The sequence below is a fragment of the Fulvia fulva genome, chromosome 4, assembly GCF_020509005.1.
Source record: "Fulvia fulva chromosome 4, complete sequence".
Lineage (NCBI taxonomy): Eukaryota > Fungi > Ascomycota > Dothideomycetes > Mycosphaerellales > Mycosphaerellaceae > Fulvia > Fulvia fulva.
The window spans coordinates 4,994,402-5,016,606 of NC_063015.1; the positions used below are offsets into that span (position 1 = coordinate 4,994,402).

Genomic DNA, 22,205 nt, shown 5'->3' on the forward strand with positions numbered 1-22,205 from the left:
CCTGACCCGTACTGGTGACTGAGCGAGAGCAACTGCTTGTGGCTCCGCGCATGAGCATACGACTGCCTATGGCTGGCTTGTCGTGCTTCCGCAACATGATGCACCGCGAGACCGCGATCAGTTGCGGGTCCAATCCTGTGCGGGGTTTTCGTGCATCAACAATGCACTCGGGTGGCACGACTACCATGCGGAAATATGCTCGCTGTCGTCAAACCCGAGTCAAAGCTGATGCAGACGACTGCAACTCCGACAATGGAGTCTCCAGCAACAACACCTTACGAACATGAAGGCAGCACGTTTTTACGGCAAAGGCGATGTTCCGATCGAAGACACACCCAAACCGGAGCCAGCACATCACGAAGTCCTAATCGAAGTCGAATGGTGCGGAGTTTATGGGACAGACCTTCATGAATATCTCCTTGGACCCCTGGTCGTTCCACCAAAAGAGCGACCACACTCCATTACCAAGGAACACCTCCCCATCGTGCTTGGCCATGAGTTCACAGGACGAATCGTGAAAGCCGCCGGAGGCTCAGACCTAAAAGTCGGCGAAGCAGTAATGGTAGATCCTAGAATCAATTGTCAATCATGCTACCCCTGCAGCAACAAGCTCGAGCACCTGTGTGACAAATGGGGCTTTGTTGGGCTGTCAGGTGGTGGAGGTGGATTCTCCGAATTTGTGGCTGTTGATGCGAGGATGTGCTATCGTATCCCTGATGACGTCAAAAATCTGGATGAGGTTGCCCTGATCGAGCCTTTTTGTGTTGGACGACATGCGCTGCCAGCTTCTGGAATCAAGGACTTCTCCGAGCTGACGGTGCTAGTGGTTGGTGGAGGACCAATCGGTCTCAGTGTTCTGTGAAATCTAAACGCGGTCGGTGTGAGGTCAGCAATTGTCTCGGAGCCTACCAAGATTCGACGAGAGCATACTGCGGCCCTGGCAAACAAGGTCATCTCGCCGATGAAGGTCAAGATTGGTGACGAATGCCGCAAGCTGACCGGCGGCATTGGTGTTGACGTAGTATTCGACTGTGCTGGTACCCCCGCGGGCCTCGATGCTGGCATGGACGCTCTCCGGACGAGAGGGACCTACGTGAACGTAGCTGGGTGGGAGAAGCCTGTAAGTCGAAGAAGTCCGGTAGTTCTGCACCATCCTGACAGCCTCACAGATGATCATCCCACAGCACTACGCCATGATGAAAGAGCTGACGATCAAGTTCTCGTTCGCTTATGACAGCAAAGACTTCCAAGCGGTCGTGGATGACTTTATTGCCGGGAAAGTTTCATGGTGTCGAGAAGATGATCACTAGCCGGATATTGCTGCAAGATCTCCGCGAGAAAGGATTTGAAGAGCTGGTGAATAACAAGGACCAGCACGTCAAGATCGTGGTGACGCCGAAGGAGGAAAACTTGGCTCGAGTGGTATAGAATGGTGACATTGAGGTACTGCCAGCGAAACGTAGCAAGGAGGGCGAGGATGTGCCATCTCGAAGGACGTCAAAGAGGACGAGGCGCTCATAGCTGTTCGCAGTATTTCACCGGCGGTGCTTGCCACATATATTGAGCAACTATAGCGCATTGTGATCCGACACATCTGAACATTTACAGTACTTCCATTGCAGTTAAGGCTGCTTGGCTTCGGCCGTGATGTGCAGCGAGCGAGCGCGTCTGGGAAAACAACGACCAAGCTTGGTGTCTGGAACTCCGCCCGGGTATTCACGTGCTGCTGACACTACCCTCATCACCTGCCCACCGATCAGATGTAATCCTCCAGTGGTACGCCTCCATCACTCTCGTCGTCGCTCATTTCACCGCTATAGACACTCTCCACATCGTCAGGTGATAGGCTGTACCCATGTGCAGCCAGACTCTGACCTCGCGCTCTCAGCCGGACCATATCTACGATCTTTCCCAAGGTGTCTTCTGCCTCGATCGATTTCAAGATCTCAATGTGCCTGGGCCCTTCTCCCTCAACCAGCCGATTTTGCCGATTGATGTGAAGCGTCCCGCGCGTAGCAGCCACCACCTTCAGCGGCTTGCCGAAGCCTCGCCCGTGACACAGTAACATGCGTTGCCAACTGCCTTGACTGTATGGCTTTCCGTGACACCGTGACCGGCTTTTCCCTCTCGGAATGTAGAAGTACCTGCTGTTGAGTTGTACGAAATCGTTGATTGTCGACGGGTCGGCCTTGTATCTGCGCCCGCGCATTTTCAGCCGCCGGTTGTGTTGCGCGTCGAATGTTCGGCAGGACAGGAGAGGATCCCACTCTGTCCAATGTAGATCTTTCTCTTCACGGGTTGCTTCGTTCAGTCCATGGGGTGTTGGCTTGAGGAAGAGTTCCTGCTGTATTGGCTCAGACCTGTCGATGAGGAACTTGAAGTTGCGGTTGACGCGCTGAGAGAGCAGAATGGTCTTCATGGCGCAGACATCTGGAGTAGCTAGGATGCTGAGTAGGATTTGTTCGAGAATTTCGTAGATTGCAAGAACTCTTGTCTCTGCTGTATGTGCTCCCTCCATGGCCCAGGTGGCGGCCAGCGCAGTCAAGTCGACAATCTCATCATCTACAACAATATTGTCCTGTGCACGTCCTCTCCGGTGCCATGAATTGCTCTTCCACAACGATCGCGACATTCTCGGCATGGCGGATAATGTGCCTGCGTTGTGTCGGTGTCAAGCGTTGCGAGCAGTGCAGGAGGTGACCACATTACCTACCGTGCGTGGAGCGATTGAAGGAATGGGTATGCGCGTGAGTGAAAAGTGGGCGAAGGATGTGAAGGCAGAAGTGACAGTCCGCCGCAGCTGCAAGCACATGACGCTAAGGCAACCGTTACAACGTGAAATGGCAGGCGCATTCCTTTCGCACCGCTACCATGTCCTCGCAACTACACAAGAGGAGACGTACCGATCAGGTATGGGAGTCTCCAAAGTACTCCTCTTCCTGTTCCATTGCCCTATCTGCTTCCTCAGCATACTACTCATTGTAGGCTTCGTCGTCCTCCCCGTCATCGTCTTCTTCCGCATCCATAGCCTGTCTCCCCTCGATCTCCGCCAAGTACTGCGCAGTATCTTCATCGTCTCCATCATAATACTCACGGACCTTGACACCCTCGAACTTCAGACGCAATAGATCAGCCACCCGGCCCATCGTGTGTTCTGCATCAAGTGTGCGGGCCAAACTGAGAGATCTGCCGTTGACCTTCGTGCATGTGTTAATGTACGCCGGTTCCACTTCGTCCTGTGCCAGCAACATCTTCTGCCAACTTTCAGACTGGTGCCCTTTCGTACCATGGGCTTTGCTCAGCCTCTCTGGGCCCAAAAATAGGACGTTGTTGATGCTAAGATAGCCATCGCCATCTGATGACGTTAAATGACTCTTGCGGACTGTGCGCTCCTCGAGTGACTCCGTGACCCTCAGCAATGGATTCCAGGTGACATAGTCTCTCATCTTGTCGAAGTCGTCGCAAGCCTCGAAGAACAGCACCTTGCGAACGGCCTTGGATCGCTCTACAACGCCCCTAAACGTCTTGCTCACTCGCTGCGAGAGGAGGATGGTCTTCATGGTGGTCTTGCTCCGTGGCTTAGGCATACTCAGGAGGATCTGCTCCACCAGCTCGTATGTGCCAAAGACTGCGGGTGCTGCGAGCTTGGGAGGCCTGTACTTGATAAGTGCCTTGCTGAAGTCTAGTTTGTTCTTGATGGTAAGGTTGCCAACGGCCACGGCGAGCTTGTCGACCCTCGTGTCTGTGACGGATGATCCTGGTGTGGGTGGGACGTTTGCCTTTGGTGTAAGTCTCGCTTTCTTCGGCTTCTTGGTTTTGGCCATGATGTACTGCGGCTCCCCGATGTCAGTGGCATCGAGTCAAAAAGAAGAGTGCATCTCAAAAGGCCAGGGTGCTGTAGAAGTTCAAACAGCCAGACAGGCGCCATAGTCTGCTGCATGCGCCGTGGGGCTGGTAGAACCGGCGAGAATAGGCATCTTCGCGGGTGCCCGTTTCCACCATCTCTGGCGACCGCTCCCGGTGTGAGCAAAACACTTGTTGCGGTTCTCGACCTTCAGTCTCTCTCCTTTCGTGCATTTCGTCATGAACATGGCTTGCACAACACCAGCGACGGGCTCGAAGGACACGCATGCCCGACGGACCTGTTGTCGAGTCCAGCTGAACTTCGCCCCCCTCCCAGACAAAACGCACACTTGACAGTGGTGCCATCACCATGGCAGTGCTTCCATGGCAGCTATCAGAGTGTTCAACATGACGAAGCTTGCAAAGATGATCCTCCTGCAGCTGTCTCCCAGATGCCCGGTCCTGAGGGCCTAACGTGTGTGTACACGAGGGCGCTCTGTCGTTTTGAACTCCGCCAGGCTCTGAAGAACACTCTTCCTGCTACTGCAGGGAGGAGGGTCCAATGGCAATTCCAGTCGAAAAGAGTTGGTACCGCGAGACATGATCGTCAGTCGTTGGCTTGCAAAGATGGCATCGAGAGCCAGAACAGCTAGCACAGACGATGCGCGAGCGAGGATATTTGCCCCGAATGTATCATGGCGTCGCATGTCCATCAGCCAGCCGCCGCTTACCCGATGCGACTTCAATGTCAACGCAAGTGGCCTCTACGAATCGGGGCTTTCGACCTTCAAGATATCAAGTGGCAAGCCGTGGGCACGGTGGTTCTCGTGCGCTGATGCGGCAGGACTGAACCTGGGACTCGGTTGGGGTCAATTTGCGGTACATAGACGTCGTACCCTTGATTACAAGCGTGGCTGATCGCTATCCGAAGTGTCTAGTGCCATCGAACTGTGGGAGCTGGAGGAGAGTTTGATTGGCAGAGCAAGTCTAGACAGAACAAGACTGGTCGGTCGAGAGCGCTAGGCAAAAGTCACCACCATCAAGGAGACGAAAGAACACACCTACAGGCAAGAGCCCCGCAACCGAAGTGCAGAGGTCACGAGAAGAGAGGACGGCAACAAGACAAGATCGAATGGTTTTGCAGCTGCACATGAATCGGGACACCCGGTGAAGCCAACTTCGCATGGAAGGAACCATTGTATTTGATCTCGCTCATGCACGACAGCTCCGATAGGCCGTTGCTGATTGTACTATCTTCCTAGCCATCATATCCATGCCTTGCTCTGTTGCGCCAGATCCCATGCTCCATCTTTTGTTCCATGGCCGTAAACGTGCAAAGACTACTGCCGTGGCAGCGTCTATCGGACAATACCCTCGAAGCGGTTCTTGTACCACTTGACGGTTTCCTGCTGGTCGATACGGTGGGAGGCTCCGATCCTGGACTTGCAGCGACGGCGCTTGGCGACACGCTCACCTGGACGGGTCCTGTTCATGACGGATCAGTATCTCAACCACAACCAAACAGCTTCGCCGTCCAACTCACATGCAGCAGTAGAAGTCCATTCCGTAGATACCGATCGCTGGGTCGTACTTGATGCCGAGATCGATGTGCTCAGAGATACCGAAACCGAAGTTGCCAGTCTCAGAGAAGTTGCGCTTGCGGAGCTCGTACTCCTTGACCTTGAGGCCACGCTCGAGAATCTCCTCTGCCTTTGGGCCACGGACAGTGACGTGGACGGCGATCTTCTCGTTACGACGGATACCAAAGGTCCGGACGGTGTAGCGGGCCTTGCCTGGTGAAGGTGTCAATTGGTGCTTGCGAGAGTGTCGACTGGGTTAGCACATACTGTAGACTGGAGTCTGACCAGACAGCTGCTCGAGCACCTTGGCGGCACGGGTAAGTCTGTCACCAGACTCGCCGACAGAGATGTTCAGGACGAGCTTCTGGATGCGCAGCTCACGCATTGGGTTGGCGGACTTGTCCTTGCCACCCTGGGTGCGGACATTCTGGCCATCGGCCTGCTGCGTTGAGTTCTCTCCTCGTGCCTGAGAAGCGAAAATATGTTAGCTGGCGGATCGTGTTTGTCGCAAGTCGCCGGTCGTATCGAGATCGCGCAATGTCGGATGATAGTGTCGACGTACCATTGTGAAGTGTGTCCGTCACGTCCTTGCTGTTGGCTGGTAAAGGAGTTTGACTGTCGTTCGGCACGAACTTGGAGAGAGAGAATCGTGTGCAAGCCGGATGTGGGCCGAAGACGAACTTTGGCCTTGGCGAATCTGCAAGGTGCGGCTGTTCCCGCTCGAGAACTTTGAGCGACGAGCTCGTGTGAGACGGAGGAAAGCATCCACGCGCCAAACAGCCTCACGTCCTCATTTGCTACTGGTGTGCTGGCGCATACTCACCAGAAAGTGCAGGGAAATTACTAACGACCACATCAACACCATCAAAGTCGTGCTCAGGCACGCGACATCCTCAAGATGGCATCTCAAAAGCAGGGCAAGATGGTAAGTCATACCCTCGCTCCACACCTCAAGGAGTCCTGCGTTGACAGAGACAGACCGCTGATATGTGTTATAGCAAGGCTACGTGAGTATATCCTCCATCACATGCGATTGAGACATCTCACTTACACTCCCCTAGATCAACTACCGAATGCGCGCAACCATGACCGATGGCAGACAACTCGTGGGCCAGATGCTGGCATTTGATAAGGTAGGAGAAGGATCCTCCGACAGGCATGACAACATTGTTGACTGTCAATAGCACATGAACTTGGTCCTCTCCGAATGCGAAGAATTCCGAAAGGTGAAGCGCAAGACCAAGCAGGGAGGAGCACCAGGCGCACAGTCGGGCGCACAGGTCATCGAGACGGAGGAGAAGCGCATGTTGGGTCTGGCAATCGTTCGAGGCGCGACAATCGTATCTTGCGCGGTCGATGGACCACCACCAGCAGATCCCGCAGCACGACTAGGACAGAGCGCTCCAGGTGGGGCTCCAGCAGCTGTGGCAGCAGGTCCAGGAATCGCGAAGCCTGCAGGACGAGGTGCAGGTATCGGACTGCAGGGACCAGCCGCAGGTGTTGGCGGACCAGGCTTCCCAGGCGCAGGATTCCCAGGCGCACCACCGGCCGGTTTCCCAGGACGAGGTGGTCCTCCTGCCGGTTTCCCTCCAGCTGGCTTTCCACCCGGCGGCGGTCCTCCAGGTTTCGGTGGTCCACCACCTGGTTTCCAGCCTCCTGGTGGTCGTGGTTTTGGTGCTCCACCAGGCGGATTCCCCGGTCGGTAGATGTGAGGTAGTGGGAGGGAACGGAAGAGGAAACAAAAAGGGGCCATGACCACAGATTGCAGAAAGCGGCAAGCTGCGAATGTATGATAAGGCCGGACACAACCGCCATCGAGAAGTACCTACTGGTCGCCAACGCGCATCGCCCAAAATCATACCCCTCCACGAGGACGGTGGAAGCAATCAGTCGAGGCAAGGTCGAACAAAAAGCAGAACAGAATCTAGCATTAGCGATGGCGTTCTTGAGATGCTAAGCACGACGCAAATGGCAGTGGAATGGGATATCGTGGATTGAATCTGTTCACACACAATGTTTTTCATGCTCATCGGAAATGCTGACTGTTCTAGAAACACACAAGTATGAGCAATCAATGCTCGTTGAACAACGGAGATTGACGATGCTCGTCAATACGTGCGACGAGCTGTTCTTGATGGGACAAGATGCACACGACAGCTGCGGCACAGTCCCAAGCAGACCGCTACGAAACGGCACCACTAGATATCTCCTACCGCTCACGAACGGCGTTCAGACGGCACATCAGCAAGTCAATACTCTGTGATCGGTCGAACACAGAGCACGTATTGCGTTCGCTGAACATGGATGTCACGTGCATTGTCGAAGGATTCGTTAGCCGCCTTTGCTGCCTGGTGCTGCCTGAGAAGCTGCAAGATCCACAACATGGCAATACTTAGATAAAGAGTCTCAGTGCCACAACATTTTGCACACACGCTCGCAAACACACACCAGCAGCATGGCACTAACTCGCCCGACTCCACGCGTACCATCTCTCAAACGCAAAGCTTCAGAGACCAATCCACCACCTCGACAAGCACCTGCGAAACTACCCAAGCTCAACGACACGACACACTTCCCCTTCCTCTGTCTGCCCCGCGAGCTCCGCGACGAGATCTACCGCTGGGTCCTCCTCGGCCGCTCCGCCTCCCTCTCCAGCTCAAAAGACCAGCCTCTCACAATCTCGTCCCCACTGACAGCCGTCTGTCCGCAAATCTGCGAAGTGTTCAACGATGCGCTCCTCTTCCACTCCAGCACTATAACAACAATTGTCCGGAATTACAACTTCGCTCATGTTGTTACGTTCTTGAACCGGCTGAGTGAAGCCCAGATGGCTCGACTTCGAAGCACGAGCGGAACAACATCGCTACCAGACCGTACCGTCAAGATTACACTGTCTTTCACACCCAAGGCGAAGAATTGTCGAATGAACCTCAATCGTTGGTTGGATCGGTTTGACGTGCCAGAGAAGCGTGGGAAGGATGTGCAATTTGAGTATGATGCGGTGATTAGGGCGAGGGATGGGAGTTATAAGGATCGGCCTCATCATAGGGTGAGTGCGAGTCAGAGGTGGGCAGAGGAGGCGAGGAAGGTTGAGAGGGCTGGCCAAGTGTACAAGGAAGGTTGGAGGTGGAGGCGGAGATCGTGAGAGAGGAGTTGTGTGTCTCGTGAGCTCAGTGACTCGTTGTGGTGCACTCTCTATCTTGCAAATCACAATTGGCCAGCCTGTAGACTACCACGCAGTGTCTATCGTCATGGTGAATTTGAGAAGGCTTCCCCACGAACTCTAGACCATCTTTCAACCACTGTGCTTACAAGCCTGGAGCACGGTTGCCGTTGATGGCCTTGAGCTGGACGTCGCTGCGGGATGAAGTCAGTACTGGGCATTAGTAAGTTGTCATAAAGATCGACTCACAAGACGAGGGTGGCATTTGCTGGGATAAGACCCGGGAAGCCACTTGAGCCGTAGGCGTAGTCACTGTCATGTAATCAGTCTCGCTATGTGGTTCGTGCCTGTCTATTCTGTGAGCTTACCCAGTGATAGTGAGAGTGGCCTTCTCGCCGAGAGACATGCCGCCGTCAGTGCTGAGGACACCCTCATCCCAGCCTGTGCATGAGTATTAGCTGGAAGGTGTCTGGGATCGGGCAATGGCATTGGCATACCCTTGATGACCTGGCCTACACCGATTCTGGTGTCGAAGTCGCCGCGGCCGACGGAAGAGTCGAACCTGAAGCATTGTCAGCCGACTTGCTGGCATCGTTGTTGTGTTTATACGCAAACATACTGCTTGCCCTTCTTGTTTGGCGCATTCTCATCGAACAGAGTACCAGTGTACTCCATGGTGATGTTGTCACCAGCCTTGGCATAGGTCTTGCCGTCACCGTCCTGGAGCTTCTGCTTAGTGACACCCATGTTGGCAGCTGAGAAGTGGAATGGACGGGATGGTGTAGTTGTGAAGTTTCGGATTGCGTTTGGCTTGAACAGACGTGTTGTTGTTTTGAACATCACGAGGAAAGGGTGAGGTGTCAGGATGTGAAGCTCCAGTCCCTTTAACCTTGACAGATGTCTTCGCTTCGGCAGAACTCTGATGCCCGGCCGGTCTCCACACCTCCGCGCACGAGCCAGGATCACGACTCCACGAGCCTCGATCTTTGCGCAGCGTTGTTTGGTCCTTGATCGAGGGACCGCATGAAAAGCTCTATGCAGGTTCAATAGAAGGATCATCTCTCACTGGCTCAATGGCCTGTAGCGTGTGCTGCCGATCTCAGCATAGTGCTGACCTCTCCCTCTGGATTCCGACACCACTGGCGAGCCACATGGCATATTGCCCCTGCCAGGCGTGCACGGCGTGGTTGACACGGCTCCACGCTTCTCAAGCTGGCCGAAACGACCGAAGCTGCATGCGAGTGTTTGAGATACTTTGCATTGCAGTAGCTCCTCTACCTTGAGCTGCGGGCTACTTTATGGTACGCACTGCAGGTCTTGCGCGTTCCTGGCGTGCCTGGATCAACAGCGATCGACAAGGCCGCACATTGGCTGAGACACTGGTGCTGTACTGCTATCATGAAGCATGCCTGCTTGCCTCGTCTCGACTTGTGGTTGGCAGACAAGGCAAGAGCTCAAGCGATGAAGCAGATGGTCGAGCGACTTCGGCAAGGGTCCACGATGATCATTGCATACTTCATTTGTCTGCCAGATGTTCTAGACGTTCTCAATGCATTTTGTACCATGCAGTACCATTATATGACTGAAGCTATTGCAGCGTCGATCCATTGGTATGTCGCTCGTTGCACCAATGTAAACCGATGCCAGACTCGAGGTGCCGCAGTGTACCACCTTCCACATTGCCGCAGTACGCGAATCCATATAAAATGTGTTGCGAGGCGGCGGAGCTAGTCCTCGGTGCGCCGCTATTAATACGCCCATTCCATGTTGTCGCTGCCGTGGAAGGTGAGCCTCTCATCCTCACTGCCCTCGTTGTTGTCGCCTTGCTGAGATCTTGGTGGTATTGTAAAGCGTGGGTCCTGCTCGCTGTTGCTGTCGCTGTCGCTGTCGTACTTAAACCGTGGTGGTAAGGAGCCTAGCAACGAGCCTTCTATAGACTCCGGCTTGTAGCGACTAAAGTGAATACAGGGCCCGTTATTTATATGCTATTCGTAGTCGTTCTTAATTAAGCCAAGGTTGATTGCAGTGTCGTATAGCGCCCTGCTTCGAGGGATAATATCCTGCTCGAGGTAATACTAAGTCTATAGTAGATATTGCTAGCTACTAAGATCTTTATTATCTTCCTAGTTAAGTAACGCGGTCAAGGTGTCCGTGTCGGCTTAAGTAACTTCCCTTAATAGCTCGTAGATAATGCACTCGTATTAGTAGTAAAGGCGTCGCTACGGAGGGTATGTAGCTACTACTCGAAACGGACACGTCTAATCTATAGACAGCAGTATTAGCTTCATATCGAGGTATTCGAGGGTAAGAGGGATATAATCCTTAAGAGGGATAGAATCGTCGCTATTAATCGTGAAGATAGCGCTGTCTTTACCGAGATTAGGAATTGCTGTCGTACCGCGTAGCTACTATATCTATCGCTTCGCTCTTGTATTGTCGTAGTAGCGACCTAATTGCTACGCTTTATTTACCTGATTTTCGCCGAGCTACTACGCGTCGATTACTGCGATTGTAGGTAGCGGCTTCGGTATTCGACTTACATTTTGCTAGCGGCTTACATAGTAGTTGCAGGTCTTCTAGAACTAACCCTTGCGCTTGAACTCGTCGTCGAGGCGGTTCTTGTTACAGCCTAAGCAGGTTCTTATCGTGTAGTGGATGTGCGTCTTGAATTAAGGTGTCAAGGTGTCTAAGTTAAAGGTGGTACGCACTGCGTAGCAGCGATATAGACCTATAGTGAAATTAGCGTCCCTCACTCGACCAATCAAAACGCTTATTTAGCATTAGCGCGGACCAATCAGAGTGCTCGCTTGCCGGTGCAACGCTGCCCTATTATCAAGCGCCGCAAGCTACAAGCTTCGCCGCACCCTAGCAATCGCCGCACCCTAGCAATCGCCGCACCCTAGTGACTTTTTATCATCAACACCACCAATATTGCTCATATCAACTTGATTCTTTTCCCAATATGTTCGCAGCTATCTGTTTCCCTATTCTGACTACTTATATCGCGTAAAAACACGTTGTGTTGCCGAGAGGTTGGTGTTGACGCTTCGGCATAGGATTTTGGTGAGAGCCCTACCAAAGCTTCATGCGCCCGTGTCGAGATTCACGCGTTTCTTGCTTTCTCACCACCTCACCACATACAACAACACACCATAGAGCCCACTATAGTGCCCACAGGCTCTCAAATTCAATATAAGGGTGATCTGCTATATGATATTGATGCTGCTCGTCCCATTCAGCGCGTTACGACACCTACAACACCCTCTGTATTCCCTATGCGACACCCGTCTCGACACCCATCTCGAAGGCTCTTAAACTCGGCTGTTGAGGGCTTCACACCTGTCCGAATACACCGCTTAGCATCATGTCCTCCTACGCTTGCCTATATAGATGAAGAGAAGGAGCCTAAAGAGATGCCACTACCAGACAACAGAACTTTCGACTCATTCGAGGACCTTATGCTATGGCTGTCAGGATAGGCTCTTGCATAGGGCTTCGACCTTAAGAAGCAGAAGTGGAAGAAGACAGGTAACGATAGTCCTTTAGGCGATCGATATAGGCTCGAGATACGCTATCATCGTGAGGGTTCACTTAACAAGCGATCACAAGCCAAACAGGCTGCTAAGCTAAGCAAGCACCGGTCTAATAAGTGTGGATGTCTATAGAAGATTACTGCTATTACTACATAGCTCAATTCACCTGTCGTTGATAGAAGAGTCACTAGGCCCTATGAGTTACGCCTACCTTCTCAATCTTAACATCTAGAGCATAACTACCCTCCTTCTGAGCCTATTGTATTGCCTAGAGCCCGCACTAACTCTCGTAACAACACAATCGGTGTTCTTAGTCAGATACAGGGTCTGTCTCGAATAGGCGTACGCCCTGCTTAGATTGAGGCCTTCATCGACGATAACTACCCTAGTGTTCTTATCTATAAGGGAGACATTAAGAACCTGAAGTGGCGACACCACCTCAATAGCCGCAAGCAAGCGACTCAAGCTGAGCGTTGTATACGACTATTGGAAGACAAGGGCTTCATTAAGGGCTACGACACTTTCACTGAAGGAGATAACGCTAGTAGGCTACGAAGCTTGAATGTCATCTATCCGGACTGCCTTGAGGTGTATACTAAAGCACCAGAGCTACTAGTTATAGATGTGACCTTTAAGACGAATGTCTACAATCGTAACGTGCTAAATGTGGTGTTAGCTACGCCCATAAATAACACGATGCCGGTGTCTATTCACATACTAGACGGCATGACCAAGGAGCACTATCTCCCTCACTTATAGTGGTTACGAGCCTACTTCGAGGAGCGCAAACTCCCTATGCCGAAGGCAATACTTACTGACCGTGAACAGGCGTTGCTCAACGCACTCGATAAGGTGTCCCTAGAGACTCTAACGATCCTATATGAATAGCATATCAATAAGGACATCTAGGCTAAGCTTCACAAGCTCGGCGGCAACTTCGTATAGGTACTACGGCAAGATATAGCGGGTAGGACTTATTGGATTGAGTCAGAGCTTAGCAATCAATTCATGAGTGATTAGCAAGTTGTATTGAGGTCCACTAACGAGCAGTCATTCGAGGAATAGCGTAAGGAGCTTCATCAGAAGTATCTATCGATAGTGACCTACCTTTAGACCTAGTAGTGGCTATATATAAGGCGGTTTGCTTATTGCTACACCTCGGAAGTCTGTCACTACAACGAGAAGGCTACATCGCGTTGTGAGGGTGCTCATAACTGGATGAAGCTCTAGCTCAATTATAGTGCTCGGAATGACCTATATAACATGTTCAGTCAGCTCTAGCCTATGTAGTAGTAGGCTTATAAGAACTACCGCAGGTTGCTTGGACGAGCATCAGTATATGCTAGTAACTTGGTTGGCGACTTCTACTCGAAAGTGAGGCCTATCGTGTCTAAGACAGGTGTCTACGGTATCTACGCCTACGCATTATAGGAGGTCACGAAGACAGTCGCCGAAGCTGAGCGTAGGCTCCGTATTAAAAGAGATAAGAAGGGCGAGCTATGTAAGCACTCTGCATTCACCTATACGTGTTATCTTTGCACGTGTGACGGCTGCTATCGCCGTACGACTGGTTTGCCGTGTGTGTACCGCAATATGTAGCTACTTAAGAGGGGAGGTGTTCTACAGATAACAGACTTCGATATTCACTAGCATATCGATCGCGCTACAGCAGGTACTACACTATATAAGCCTCTAATAGAGCCCAATCGACGATCCAACAAGCGTAGAAGAATTGATCTACCTGCTCGCAATCTAAAAGCAGGTGTCACAAGCGCACACCGTGGCAATATAGCCTTCGAGCTTACTAACAGGAATGGCGTACGGAAGGCTAAGGATCCACGGCTATCGAGCTTTCTACTAACACCTCAACCCACTGCTTCGTAGCGGAAGGCTAGAGCACCGGATAGTGTGTTCTGCAACTGCAAGACTGGCTACACGACTCGAGCGTACGCGTGTCGGAAGTCAACACGCAATTGCGGTCTATAGTATCACAAGGGAGATGTTACTTATAACAACGTTGAAGGCAATCCGAGTGCTATATCACCTAGAGGGCCATCTGCAGCGAAACCACCTGATCGAATGGACGTACTAGAAGGACAGTTGAAGCAGCTCACCGAGCTACTAGTAAGTCAACAACAACAATAGGCTTAACAGGCGTAGCGAGATCAGTAGTATTATATGTAGTAAGAACGACTATTGCAGCAACCGTACGGCTACGCGTCCACTGCGCCTATATAGCAGTTCATTCATCCTTAGCAGCAGCAGCAGTATTATGACGACAGCTACGTACACGCGTCAAATCCTTCACGCTTTGGCAAGAGCTATAGCAGGAACCCACTATAGTGAGTATTCGTATGTGATTAACAGCTATTTCCAGCGCTCTCATTGGCTGTCGCTGGAAATGCGCGCAATCGCGCCGTTGCAACGTGTGTCAGGGGTTTTGCCGCTGCTTTTGAGGTGGTGAGAAAGCGCTGCTATCGCGCTGATGTCGCAAGCGGGCTTGGAGACGGGAATTTTCGACCACCCTCCAAAGAACCAACAACGCATTGCCCTATGACATTCATATTACCTGAGCTTCATCTTCACACCTATATCTGGCTGCCTGGTAAGTTTGGTGTTGATACACCGTGTCGTGTCGTTGTGGTGCAGTGTCGTCGTCGCCCAAGCTCATATCTCTGGCTTGGCGCCGGGTTCAAGCTCCCAAGCTGGGAAAGCTGGGAAAGGGACCCGAAGTTCAGCCGATGCGGCTTCAGATTTCGCACCTCAATCTGAGCCCATCAACAACACCACAACGCAGCGATATACCAACATGAAACATAATTATTCTGTATTCGCGATGCTATTCTGAGCAATTTGAGCTACATATCGTGTATTTTGAGCGTGTGTGGCAATTGATACAAGCCAGCAACACCATGTGTCGGAACGCGAGAATCCGAGCTGGGGTGCGGCGATTGCTGGGGTGCGGCGAAGCTTGTGGCGCGCCGCAAGCGGCGCAATGAAGCTCGCCTTGGCATCTCGAGAGGACTTCAGACAGCGTCTCAACTGGTGTAGCGCAGCGTGTGCTACGAGGAGATTATGCGTCGATCCTGTTATGTTCTTCATTGCCCACACTGTATCATCTAGAGGCAGTTCAATGCATCTGGTCAGATCGATGGGTCCTCGCACTTGAGCCGCAATCCAAATCGTGAGAGACTGCCGCTGTACGCGCCGTCTACTGTCACGATCGTCGGTTGAACGTACGAACATCGAGTGTGCTTTGTATCCCGAATTTCGCCTGAATTACGTTCCCCGGCGGTTTAATGTGCTATGCGTCCGCCGTTGTAATGCCCAAGGACGGGATGTCGTCGAAGAGTACGAAGCCGGAGCGGACCGGCCTGAGAAGTTGTTGAACACATGCGATGCCGAGTCATGTACGCGCAGATGCCTCGCTCGCAGTCCACGAGTCCCGACAGGCTGAATGCGTTTCGCTGTTCTCTTCACATTGCCCTTCCCTGTCTCTGCCTATCACTGCGGCCTCACTATTCCTATGGGCATTGAACAGTGAACGGAGACCCGGGCGTACGCTTGGAAAGTCGTCCCGAGGATTGTCATAGACTCGAACATCTTCGCGTTCAGCTTGAGAAGAAGGGGTGGTCGCGGACGTCCGACCACCACACTTTCTCCCAGCATACATGGGGAAAACGCTCATCATGCACTTTGCTCTTATCCGTGGTTGGCGTCAGGCGATAGAGCTCCGTCAGGCCAGCCCGCATGACATTGTTGTTCCATGTCTTGTCGTAGTTGAGGCCGACCTGATCTATGCCATGGCTGTCGTCAGACAATGTGAAGCGGCCGCCCAGGGCTTTGAAGGCCTATCAAACGGTCAGTAGGTAACAGTATGTGTAACAAAACGAGACCTTACTTTGCAGATCTCGCTCTGAGGATAAGCCTCAAGCATGCCTTTGCGAATGGCACTTGTGTTCAACTCGAGAACACCACCATATGAAGCAATGAAGTTGAGATTGCGTAAGATCTTTTCCCAAACACGAGGATAAGATTTCAAGCTTCGATCTGGCTGATCACTCTTGAGACGAATGAGATCGAAGTGACCCACCAACGGAGGCTTGAGAGCGTTCAGCATGTCACACTGAGAGTCAAAGTAATCTTCAAAGAGACGCTCATCGGTCCCGCCTGCGACGTGACGAGCTTTGTGATAGTACTCTGTGTCGTAGTCGATGGGAAGTGTGTGCACATGATGAACGCTGCCGACGAAGAGATCGACTTGATACTTTTCCAAGAGGTCCTGTATCAACGGTAGGGAGTAGTCGCGAATCCATTCACCTTCGAAGCCTACTAGTAGCTGGATCTGCTCGGCATATTTCTGCTGCAGTCTGCGAGCCTCGTGGTAGAAGTCGTCGTACAGGCTGGCCAGTGTTTCCTGAGTATGTTCCTCTGCTTCTCCCGGATAAAAGTCGACTTGTTGGCGTGCGATGTGCTCCGTGAGACAGAAGGTGGACATGTTCTTGCTGATGGCCGTTTGCACGACTTCCTCGAGTGTGCTAGTGGCATGGCCGCAGAACTGGCCGGAGTGGGAGTGATGTGACCAAGGCATGCCGGGTGGGAAAGAGCGGGAAGAGCAAGAATGAGCTTAAGTCTCGCGTGGAAGCTGCCAAACGCTGGACGTCGGTGATGTTCGGTGTGTGTCCGGGTGTCAGCACAGCAATGCCCCAAGGTCGGTGATAGATGAGTGGGCAGCTGCCAGCAAGATGGGCGTGCAGGGATCGCGGCCGGCACATCGATCCGCTGCCGTGAAGTCGAGCGCCCACAGAGCCCAGCACGGCCAGAGCTCCACCCTCCGCCATGGCACCATCATCAGCAGCCGTCTATGTACAGTACAGACCGGAGCGATGCTGAACATACTGCCGCCGATGCTGCCGGACCGGACTCCATCATCGACAGCAGTCATCTGACACTCAGCGGCGCGCAGTGTAAGCAACATCATTCATTCGGAAGACCTCGACTCTTGCCTGCCTCGCAAGCACACTCGGCCGCGCCAGTTCCACTTCCAGTGCGGGCCTTGGGTACCAACCGACCCGAAACAATCAGCCCATTGGCAATATGGCACCGCAAGACAAGAACGGCTCGTTGAAGCGCGCGCGGGTACGAGTGCCGTTGTGTGGTCGCGTAGCATCAACTCGACTAACACACACCTAGCAATCGCCAGGAGCGCAGCCAGAAGAGCAGAAGAAAGCACGACGATCCGCACGTCTGTCAGTAGGCGACAATGACAATGGCCAGGAGGGAGTGAAACAAGGCCCACTGCCCTCGCCCATCACACGCCATGCCACCGATCCGAGCGAGGACGACCGCACAGAGCCCGCCTGGACACCACCCGTGCGGCCCATCTCACACCAGCCAGCCACACCACCCGCAGAGTCGCGCCGGCACAATGGTCTCTCGTCACCGCCAAACGACACCCAGCCGTACTCGCAGTTCCTTGCGCCATCGAACGTTGCATACGAAGTGGACGACGAAGAGGGCGAAGGCGTCTGGGGCTACCTCGTGCCTGTCCATGGCTTCTCCGAGCCGCTGGTGCTGAGGAAGCGAGCAGCATGTCCGGTGCCCCTTCATGCTACTAGCAAACCCAGTGGTAAGCAAAGGGTGGCCAAGGACAAGTGGAAGACGGAGGAGGAAAAGTACGAGGTCGACAAAGCCCAGAACGGCACACCCGCTGGAGGCTACCTGCTCGGGCGTCACCCTGAATGCGATCGCATCATCAACGTTCCTACTGTCAGCAATAGGCATTGTCTGTTCTTCTCCGAGAACAAGTCAGGCGACGCGATTGCCGTACTAGAGGATCTCAGCGGAAACGGCACTTACGTCAACGACGCATACGTGGGACGGAACAAGAGGCGCGAGCTGCAAGACGGCGACGAGATCTCGATACTGGACGAAGCACGTTTCATCTTCAGGTACCCGCGCCGACGAGATCTGCATGCCAATGCATTCAGGAAGCAGTACAGCATACAAGGTCAGCTCGGCAAAGGCCACTTCGCGACCGTCTACCTGGCGCTGGAAAAGTGCAGTGGCACACGATTTGCCGTGAAGAAGTTCGAAAAGCGCAGTGGTCCTGGAGAGCGTAGCAAGGTTGAAGGCCTGCAGCAAGAGATTGCAGTACTCATGGGTGTCAGCCATCCGAATCTGCTGTGCTTGAAGGACACGTTCGACGAGCGGGACGGCGTCTACCTCGTTCTGGAGCTGGCGCCGGAGGGCGAGCTGTTCAATTGGATCGTGATGAAGCAGAAGCTGTCGGAGGCGGAGACTCGCAAAGTCTTCATACAGCTGTTCCAGGGAGTGAAGTACCTGGTGCGTACATTGTCGAGCTCACTGTTACATTTGACACGACTAACACAATGAAGCACGAGCGAAACATTGTACATCGAGACATCAAACCGGAGAACATCCTGCTGCTTGACAAGGAGCTCAACATCAAGATTGCTGACTTTGGTCTCGCCAAGATCATAGGAGAAGAGTCCTTCACTACCACATTATGTGGCACACCATCATACGTGGCACCGGAGATCCTCGAGCAGACCAACCGGCGGCGCTACACTCGCGCCGTGGATGTCTGGAGCTTGGGCGTCGTGCTTTACATCTGCCTCTGCGGCTTCCCTCCCTTCTCTGACGAGCTCTACTCGCCCGAGAACCCCTACACACTCAGCCAGCAGATCAAGATGGGACGTTTCGACTATCCATCACCATACTGGGACTCTGTTGGCGATCCTGCTCTAGACCTGATCGACCGCATGCTCACTGTCGATGTCGAGAAGCGCATCTCGATTGACGAGTGTCTCGAGCATCCCTGGCTCACGCAACGCCCTATCAGCGTCACCGATAGCACCGATGGCCTGACGGGTGCGTTCTCAGGCCTGGACTTCTCCAAGCGCAAGGTCCAGCGTGAACGTACGATGTTGTCCTCCATCAACGATGTCAAGGTCGATCATGTCATAGAGAGTCAGCCAGATCTGCCTCCGGTGAAGGTGTGGGACAAGAACGGTGGACAGCACCATACACAGCGACCTGCGAGTCAGCAACAAGCCGCACGACTGGCGACGGGGAAGAAGAATGTCGGCCACACCGAGCACACGGTTGAGGCAGCTCCTGACGCGGCTCGGGACCCGGAGGAATTTATGGAGATGGGCGGCAGAGGCGACCAGGTTCTGTTTGGAGAGGGCAACGGCAACAGTATTTATCCAAGCGAGACGGTGCGAGCCGGCGCGGTTGAAGAGGAGGAGAAGTGAATGGACGGACACTGGCAAAAATGACGTGGGCGCAGTCATGCTGTCGTGGATTCACGGATGAACGAATATGGGTTATACGATATGTTGTTGTGCTGGCTGGACTCTATGGGAGGCGCAGACAGCTTCTGCTCTTTGGCAGTGAGGGATGTACATTGCAAGAAGGTTGGGTTGAACTCCGACCACGCATGCTGTATTCAATGGTGTCGCGACCACGATCCGCTTGTCGATCACGGTGGACGCATATGACCACACGAAAGCTCCCAGGTCAAGATGCGCTGCATGAACTAATGTTTATCCTGCTTCTTCTCGTGCTTCAGCTTCGTGGAACATCAACTCATGTACTCGCTTTCACTAGCCCAATGCTCGCATCGCCCTCGTGCTGTGTATGCTCGGCAGTGCGTAGCCTCACACGCTCCGCTTGCATTGGAGTCGGATGCTGTCACAGAACAGTACCGTACTTCCTGAGCTGCAATATCACATCCCACAGCACAGCAGCACCGTGGACCTTGAGCTGCCTCCCAGCAAGGGCGTTCGCCTCCACATCATGGAAATCGAAGTCTGCGACGCAGCTGGGCGCCCACACGAAGAGCGATGCACCGGTACCACAGAGTATCGATAACTTCACATCACTCGCGAGAAATGGCAAAGCTACCGTTAAGTAGCCAAGAATTACTTGCGACTGTCTGAAGAGCGTATCGCACATCTTCCACTAAATGCACGGAGGCAGGAGGCAGCTGCTGCGAAAGCTGGCAAGATACTGGATTGGCCGATGCTCCAGACCCTCTCAGCGCTGGTCATAATAGAGTTGGGCCATGTAAGGATATCGCACCCTCGTACTCCGAGCAGCACTACCACTCCAATTTCGCGCTCCGCCTGAAGCCGGCCACGTCTGAGTACCATGCTCATAGACCCCACGGTCTATGGGATTTGCACCAAGCGTGTAGACCCAGCGCAGATGTGCTGTTCCGACACTATCGCCACCACGATCAAGACACACGGCAGCCTCCATTGGCGAAACCATCTCACTGCGTTCATGACAAGACTATTCTCCGCGCCATCTATGTCCTGCACCTTCGAGGCCGTGACGAGGACTCACTTCGACTGACCGAGAGACTCCGGCTGACTGGCGAAAAGGCATTGCAGTCTCGACTTGAGAGGGGGCAACTGTTCCGACAGGATTCCAGACTTGAGCGCTTACGACAGCAAAGCCTGTCAAGACAGCAGAAGGGTGACTTGCCAGATTGAAGATGGCGTAAGAACAAAAGTAGATCCCCCTGGCTTTCATGGCAACGATGTAGCACACTCGTTGCATGTGATCATTCGGGCTGGCAAGAAGTCAATAATGATTCAAGGATGGTGCCGAACAGTTGAGAGATGATCCAACGAGTAGCTCTGCCAGAGGAAGTGGTACGATATCCGCCTGAGTAGCTCAGTTCGGATAGCAGTGATGTAAGTTAGCGGTTTCAGTGTTTACGGTCACTCCTCAAGCCCCATGCGTCAAGCAGTAACGCTTCTGCATCCACTGCCTGCCGCCGTATACTTTCAAGCTTGACATCTCGATCCAGCGAGTCCTTGAGACTGGCCCTACGGCTCCAAACCGCAGAGTTCTCACTTCGACTTTCCTCTTCAAGCCATGCCGCATCTTCGGCTCGGCCCTGGCATCGTAGAATATACGCTGCCCGCAGCATATACCGTGCCATCGCGTCTTTCCCGCTCGCAGTCGGAGGCATCGTCAGCGCACCGGGATTTTCCTTGATGTATCGCTGGATCTGCACAAAGCCCAGCGCATCCGGCCGTGTTGGATGAAATAGACGGGGATATGTTTGCAAACGCCCCACAATAGCCTTGGACCCGCCAGTAAGCCACATTGCATCGACGAATTGATCGAAAAGGTCCGGTGAACATGGTGGGGTGGCCGGTTGCATGAGAACTTTTCGCATCGCGGTCAGCGGGGCGGCCCAAGGCATGTCTGCCTCGCGATATTGATACCTCTCCATAGCGTGCAGGAAGGCTTGAAGACCAGAATCCGGGTCATTCTCTGGGTGCCATTGTACTTTTGCACTTATGACTGCGGCAAGGACCCGGCCTAGCCAATTCCTCTCGTGGCGTGGCGTGTGCTTCAGCTGCTCTACTTGCGCGTCGAGCCATTTCCAGGTGTAGTCCTGGAGTCCTTGTGCTTCTAGGTGCCAGCAGAGGACCTGGAGGAACGGTTTGGTAAGATCTTGCTCTCTTGTCTCCTGGTCTCTCGCGGTCCATAGCCAGTGTAAGATGTGTGCAACTCTTGCTTTAGATGCTACTTGCGCCTTCAGTTCGTGTGGCAGATCTGCCGTGCGGTCTCGAAAACGTTGCAGGTACTGTTGTGCTATCTCGATCGTCGCGGTGCCCTGCTGCGCCAGCGCCTGGAATTCTTCGATGTTGCGTGGGACGTTCTCGTTGTGGGCGCCCGAGCCAGGAATCGTGTTGGCTGGGCCATGCTGTCGTGATGGCCCGTGAGATGCAAGGCGTACCGCGACGAGACATGTTAGTGAGGAAATTGGTGCTGGGCGAAGCGATCTCCGCAGTGTGAGAGCGAGCATCGACGGCTGTGTGGAATGCTCATGTTGGTCGATTGCAGCGTTAGATGGAGTCGTTCAAGCACGACTTGTCACATTCACTTAGTCATCACCTTCACGTTCACACATCATCGCACTTTGGGTTCCTTCAAAACAGCCCGGCCATGGAGGCCTCACGCAAGACAGAAGGTAGAGATTGTACATTCAGGCATATCACTCATAAGAATCTATACAATATTACAAAGTGCAAGTAC

The 22,205-nt window shown here is 53.2% G+C and overlaps 11 protein-coding genes across 11 annotated transcripts; 5 read left to right on the plus strand and 6 right to left on the minus strand.

Annotated features, from left to right (window-relative positions):
- Positions 1–283: 283 nt before the first annotated feature.
- CLAFUR5_05087 ((R,R)-butanediol dehydrogenase) lies at positions 284–862 on the plus strand (the record flags this gene model as incomplete). Its single annotated transcript, XM_047904235.1, has 1 exon — positions 284–862. One exon carries the CDS (start codon positions 284–286, stop codon positions 860–862), a length of 579 nt encoding a protein of 192 aa, XP_047760254.1.
- A 99-nt stretch (positions 863–961) lies between these two features.
- On the plus strand, positions 962–1,310 carry CLAFUR5_05088 (uncharacterized protein; the record flags this gene model as incomplete). The annotated part of the gene is made up of 2 exons (XM_047904236.1): positions 962–1,120; positions 1,170–1,310. The coding sequence occupies 2 exons, from the start codon at positions 962–964 to the stop codon at positions 1,308–1,310; spliced, it is 300 nt and encodes a 99-aa protein (XP_047760262.1).
- Positions 1,311–1,756: 446 nt separating this feature from the next.
- On the minus strand, positions 1,757–2,641 carry CLAFUR5_05089 (uncharacterized protein; the record flags this gene model as incomplete). Its single annotated transcript, XM_047904237.1, has 1 exon — positions 1,757–2,641. One exon carries the CDS (start codon positions 2,639–2,641, stop codon positions 1,757–1,759), a length of 885 nt encoding a protein of 294 aa, XP_047760261.1.
- A 331-nt stretch (positions 2,642–2,972) lies between these two features.
- On the minus strand, positions 2,973–3,824 carry CLAFUR5_05090 (uncharacterized protein; the record flags this gene model as incomplete). Its single annotated transcript, XM_047904238.1, has 1 exon — positions 2,973–3,824. The coding sequence occupies one exon, from the start codon at positions 3,822–3,824 to the stop codon at positions 2,973–2,975; it is 852 nt and encodes a 283-aa protein (XP_047761033.1).
- Positions 3,825–5,201: 1,377 nt separating this feature from the next.
- On the minus strand, positions 5,202–5,988 carry CLAFUR5_05091 (60S ribosomal protein L11; the record flags this gene model as incomplete). The annotated part of the gene is made up of 4 exons (XM_047904239.1): positions 5,202–5,328; positions 5,387–5,636; positions 5,691–5,889; positions 5,986–5,988. The coding sequence occupies 4 exons, from the start codon at positions 5,986–5,988 to the stop codon at positions 5,202–5,204; spliced, it is 579 nt and encodes a 192-aa protein (XP_047761034.1).
- Positions 5,989–6,321: 333 nt separating this feature from the next.
- Positions 6,322–7,129, plus strand: CLAFUR5_05092 (Small nuclear ribonucleoprotein-associated protein B; the record flags this gene model as incomplete). Its single annotated transcript, XM_047904240.1, has 4 exons — positions 6,322–6,348; positions 6,422–6,430; positions 6,485–6,556; positions 6,608–7,129. 4 exons carry the CDS (start codon positions 6,322–6,324, stop codon positions 7,127–7,129), a joined length of 630 nt encoding a protein of 209 aa, XP_047761031.1.
- A 749-nt stretch (positions 7,130–7,878) lies between these two features.
- On the plus strand, positions 7,879–8,568 carry CLAFUR5_05093 (uncharacterized protein; the record flags this gene model as incomplete). The annotated part of the gene is made up of 1 exon (XM_047904241.1): positions 7,879–8,568. One exon carries the CDS (start codon positions 7,879–7,881, stop codon positions 8,566–8,568), a length of 690 nt encoding a protein of 229 aa, XP_047761032.1.
- Positions 8,569–8,731: 163 nt separating this feature from the next.
- Positions 8,732–9,426, minus strand: CLAFUR5_05094 (FK506-binding protein 1; the record flags this gene model as incomplete). The annotated part of the gene is made up of 5 exons (XM_047904242.1): positions 8,732–8,780; positions 8,836–8,898; positions 8,955–9,027; positions 9,084–9,148; positions 9,206–9,426. 5 exons carry the CDS (start codon positions 9,424–9,426, stop codon positions 8,732–8,734), a joined length of 471 nt encoding a protein of 156 aa, XP_047761029.1.
- A 6,304-nt stretch (positions 9,427–15,730) lies between these two features.
- On the minus strand, positions 15,731–16,710 carry CLAFUR5_05095 (putative histidinol-phosphatase; the record flags this gene model as incomplete). Its single annotated transcript, XM_047904243.1, has 2 exons — positions 15,731–15,970; positions 16,021–16,710. 2 exons carry the CDS (start codon positions 16,708–16,710, stop codon positions 15,731–15,733), a joined length of 930 nt encoding a protein of 309 aa, XP_047761030.1.
- Positions 16,711–17,216: 506 nt separating this feature from the next.
- On the plus strand, positions 17,217–19,399 carry CLAFUR5_05096 (putative serine/threonine-protein kinase fhkC; the record flags this gene model as incomplete). The annotated part of the gene is made up of 3 exons (XM_047904244.1): positions 17,217–17,258; positions 17,313–18,464; positions 18,518–19,399. The coding sequence occupies 3 exons, from the start codon at positions 17,217–17,219 to the stop codon at positions 19,397–19,399; spliced, it is 2,076 nt and encodes a 691-aa protein (XP_047761027.1).
- A 1,463-nt stretch (positions 19,400–20,862) lies between these two features.
- On the minus strand, positions 20,863–21,975 carry CLAFUR5_05097 (uncharacterized protein; the record flags this gene model as incomplete). Its single annotated transcript, XM_047904245.1, has 1 exon — positions 20,863–21,975. The coding sequence occupies one exon, from the start codon at positions 21,973–21,975 to the stop codon at positions 20,863–20,865; it is 1,113 nt and encodes a 370-aa protein (XP_047761028.1).
- Between the last annotated feature and the right edge of the window lie 230 nt (positions 21,976–22,205).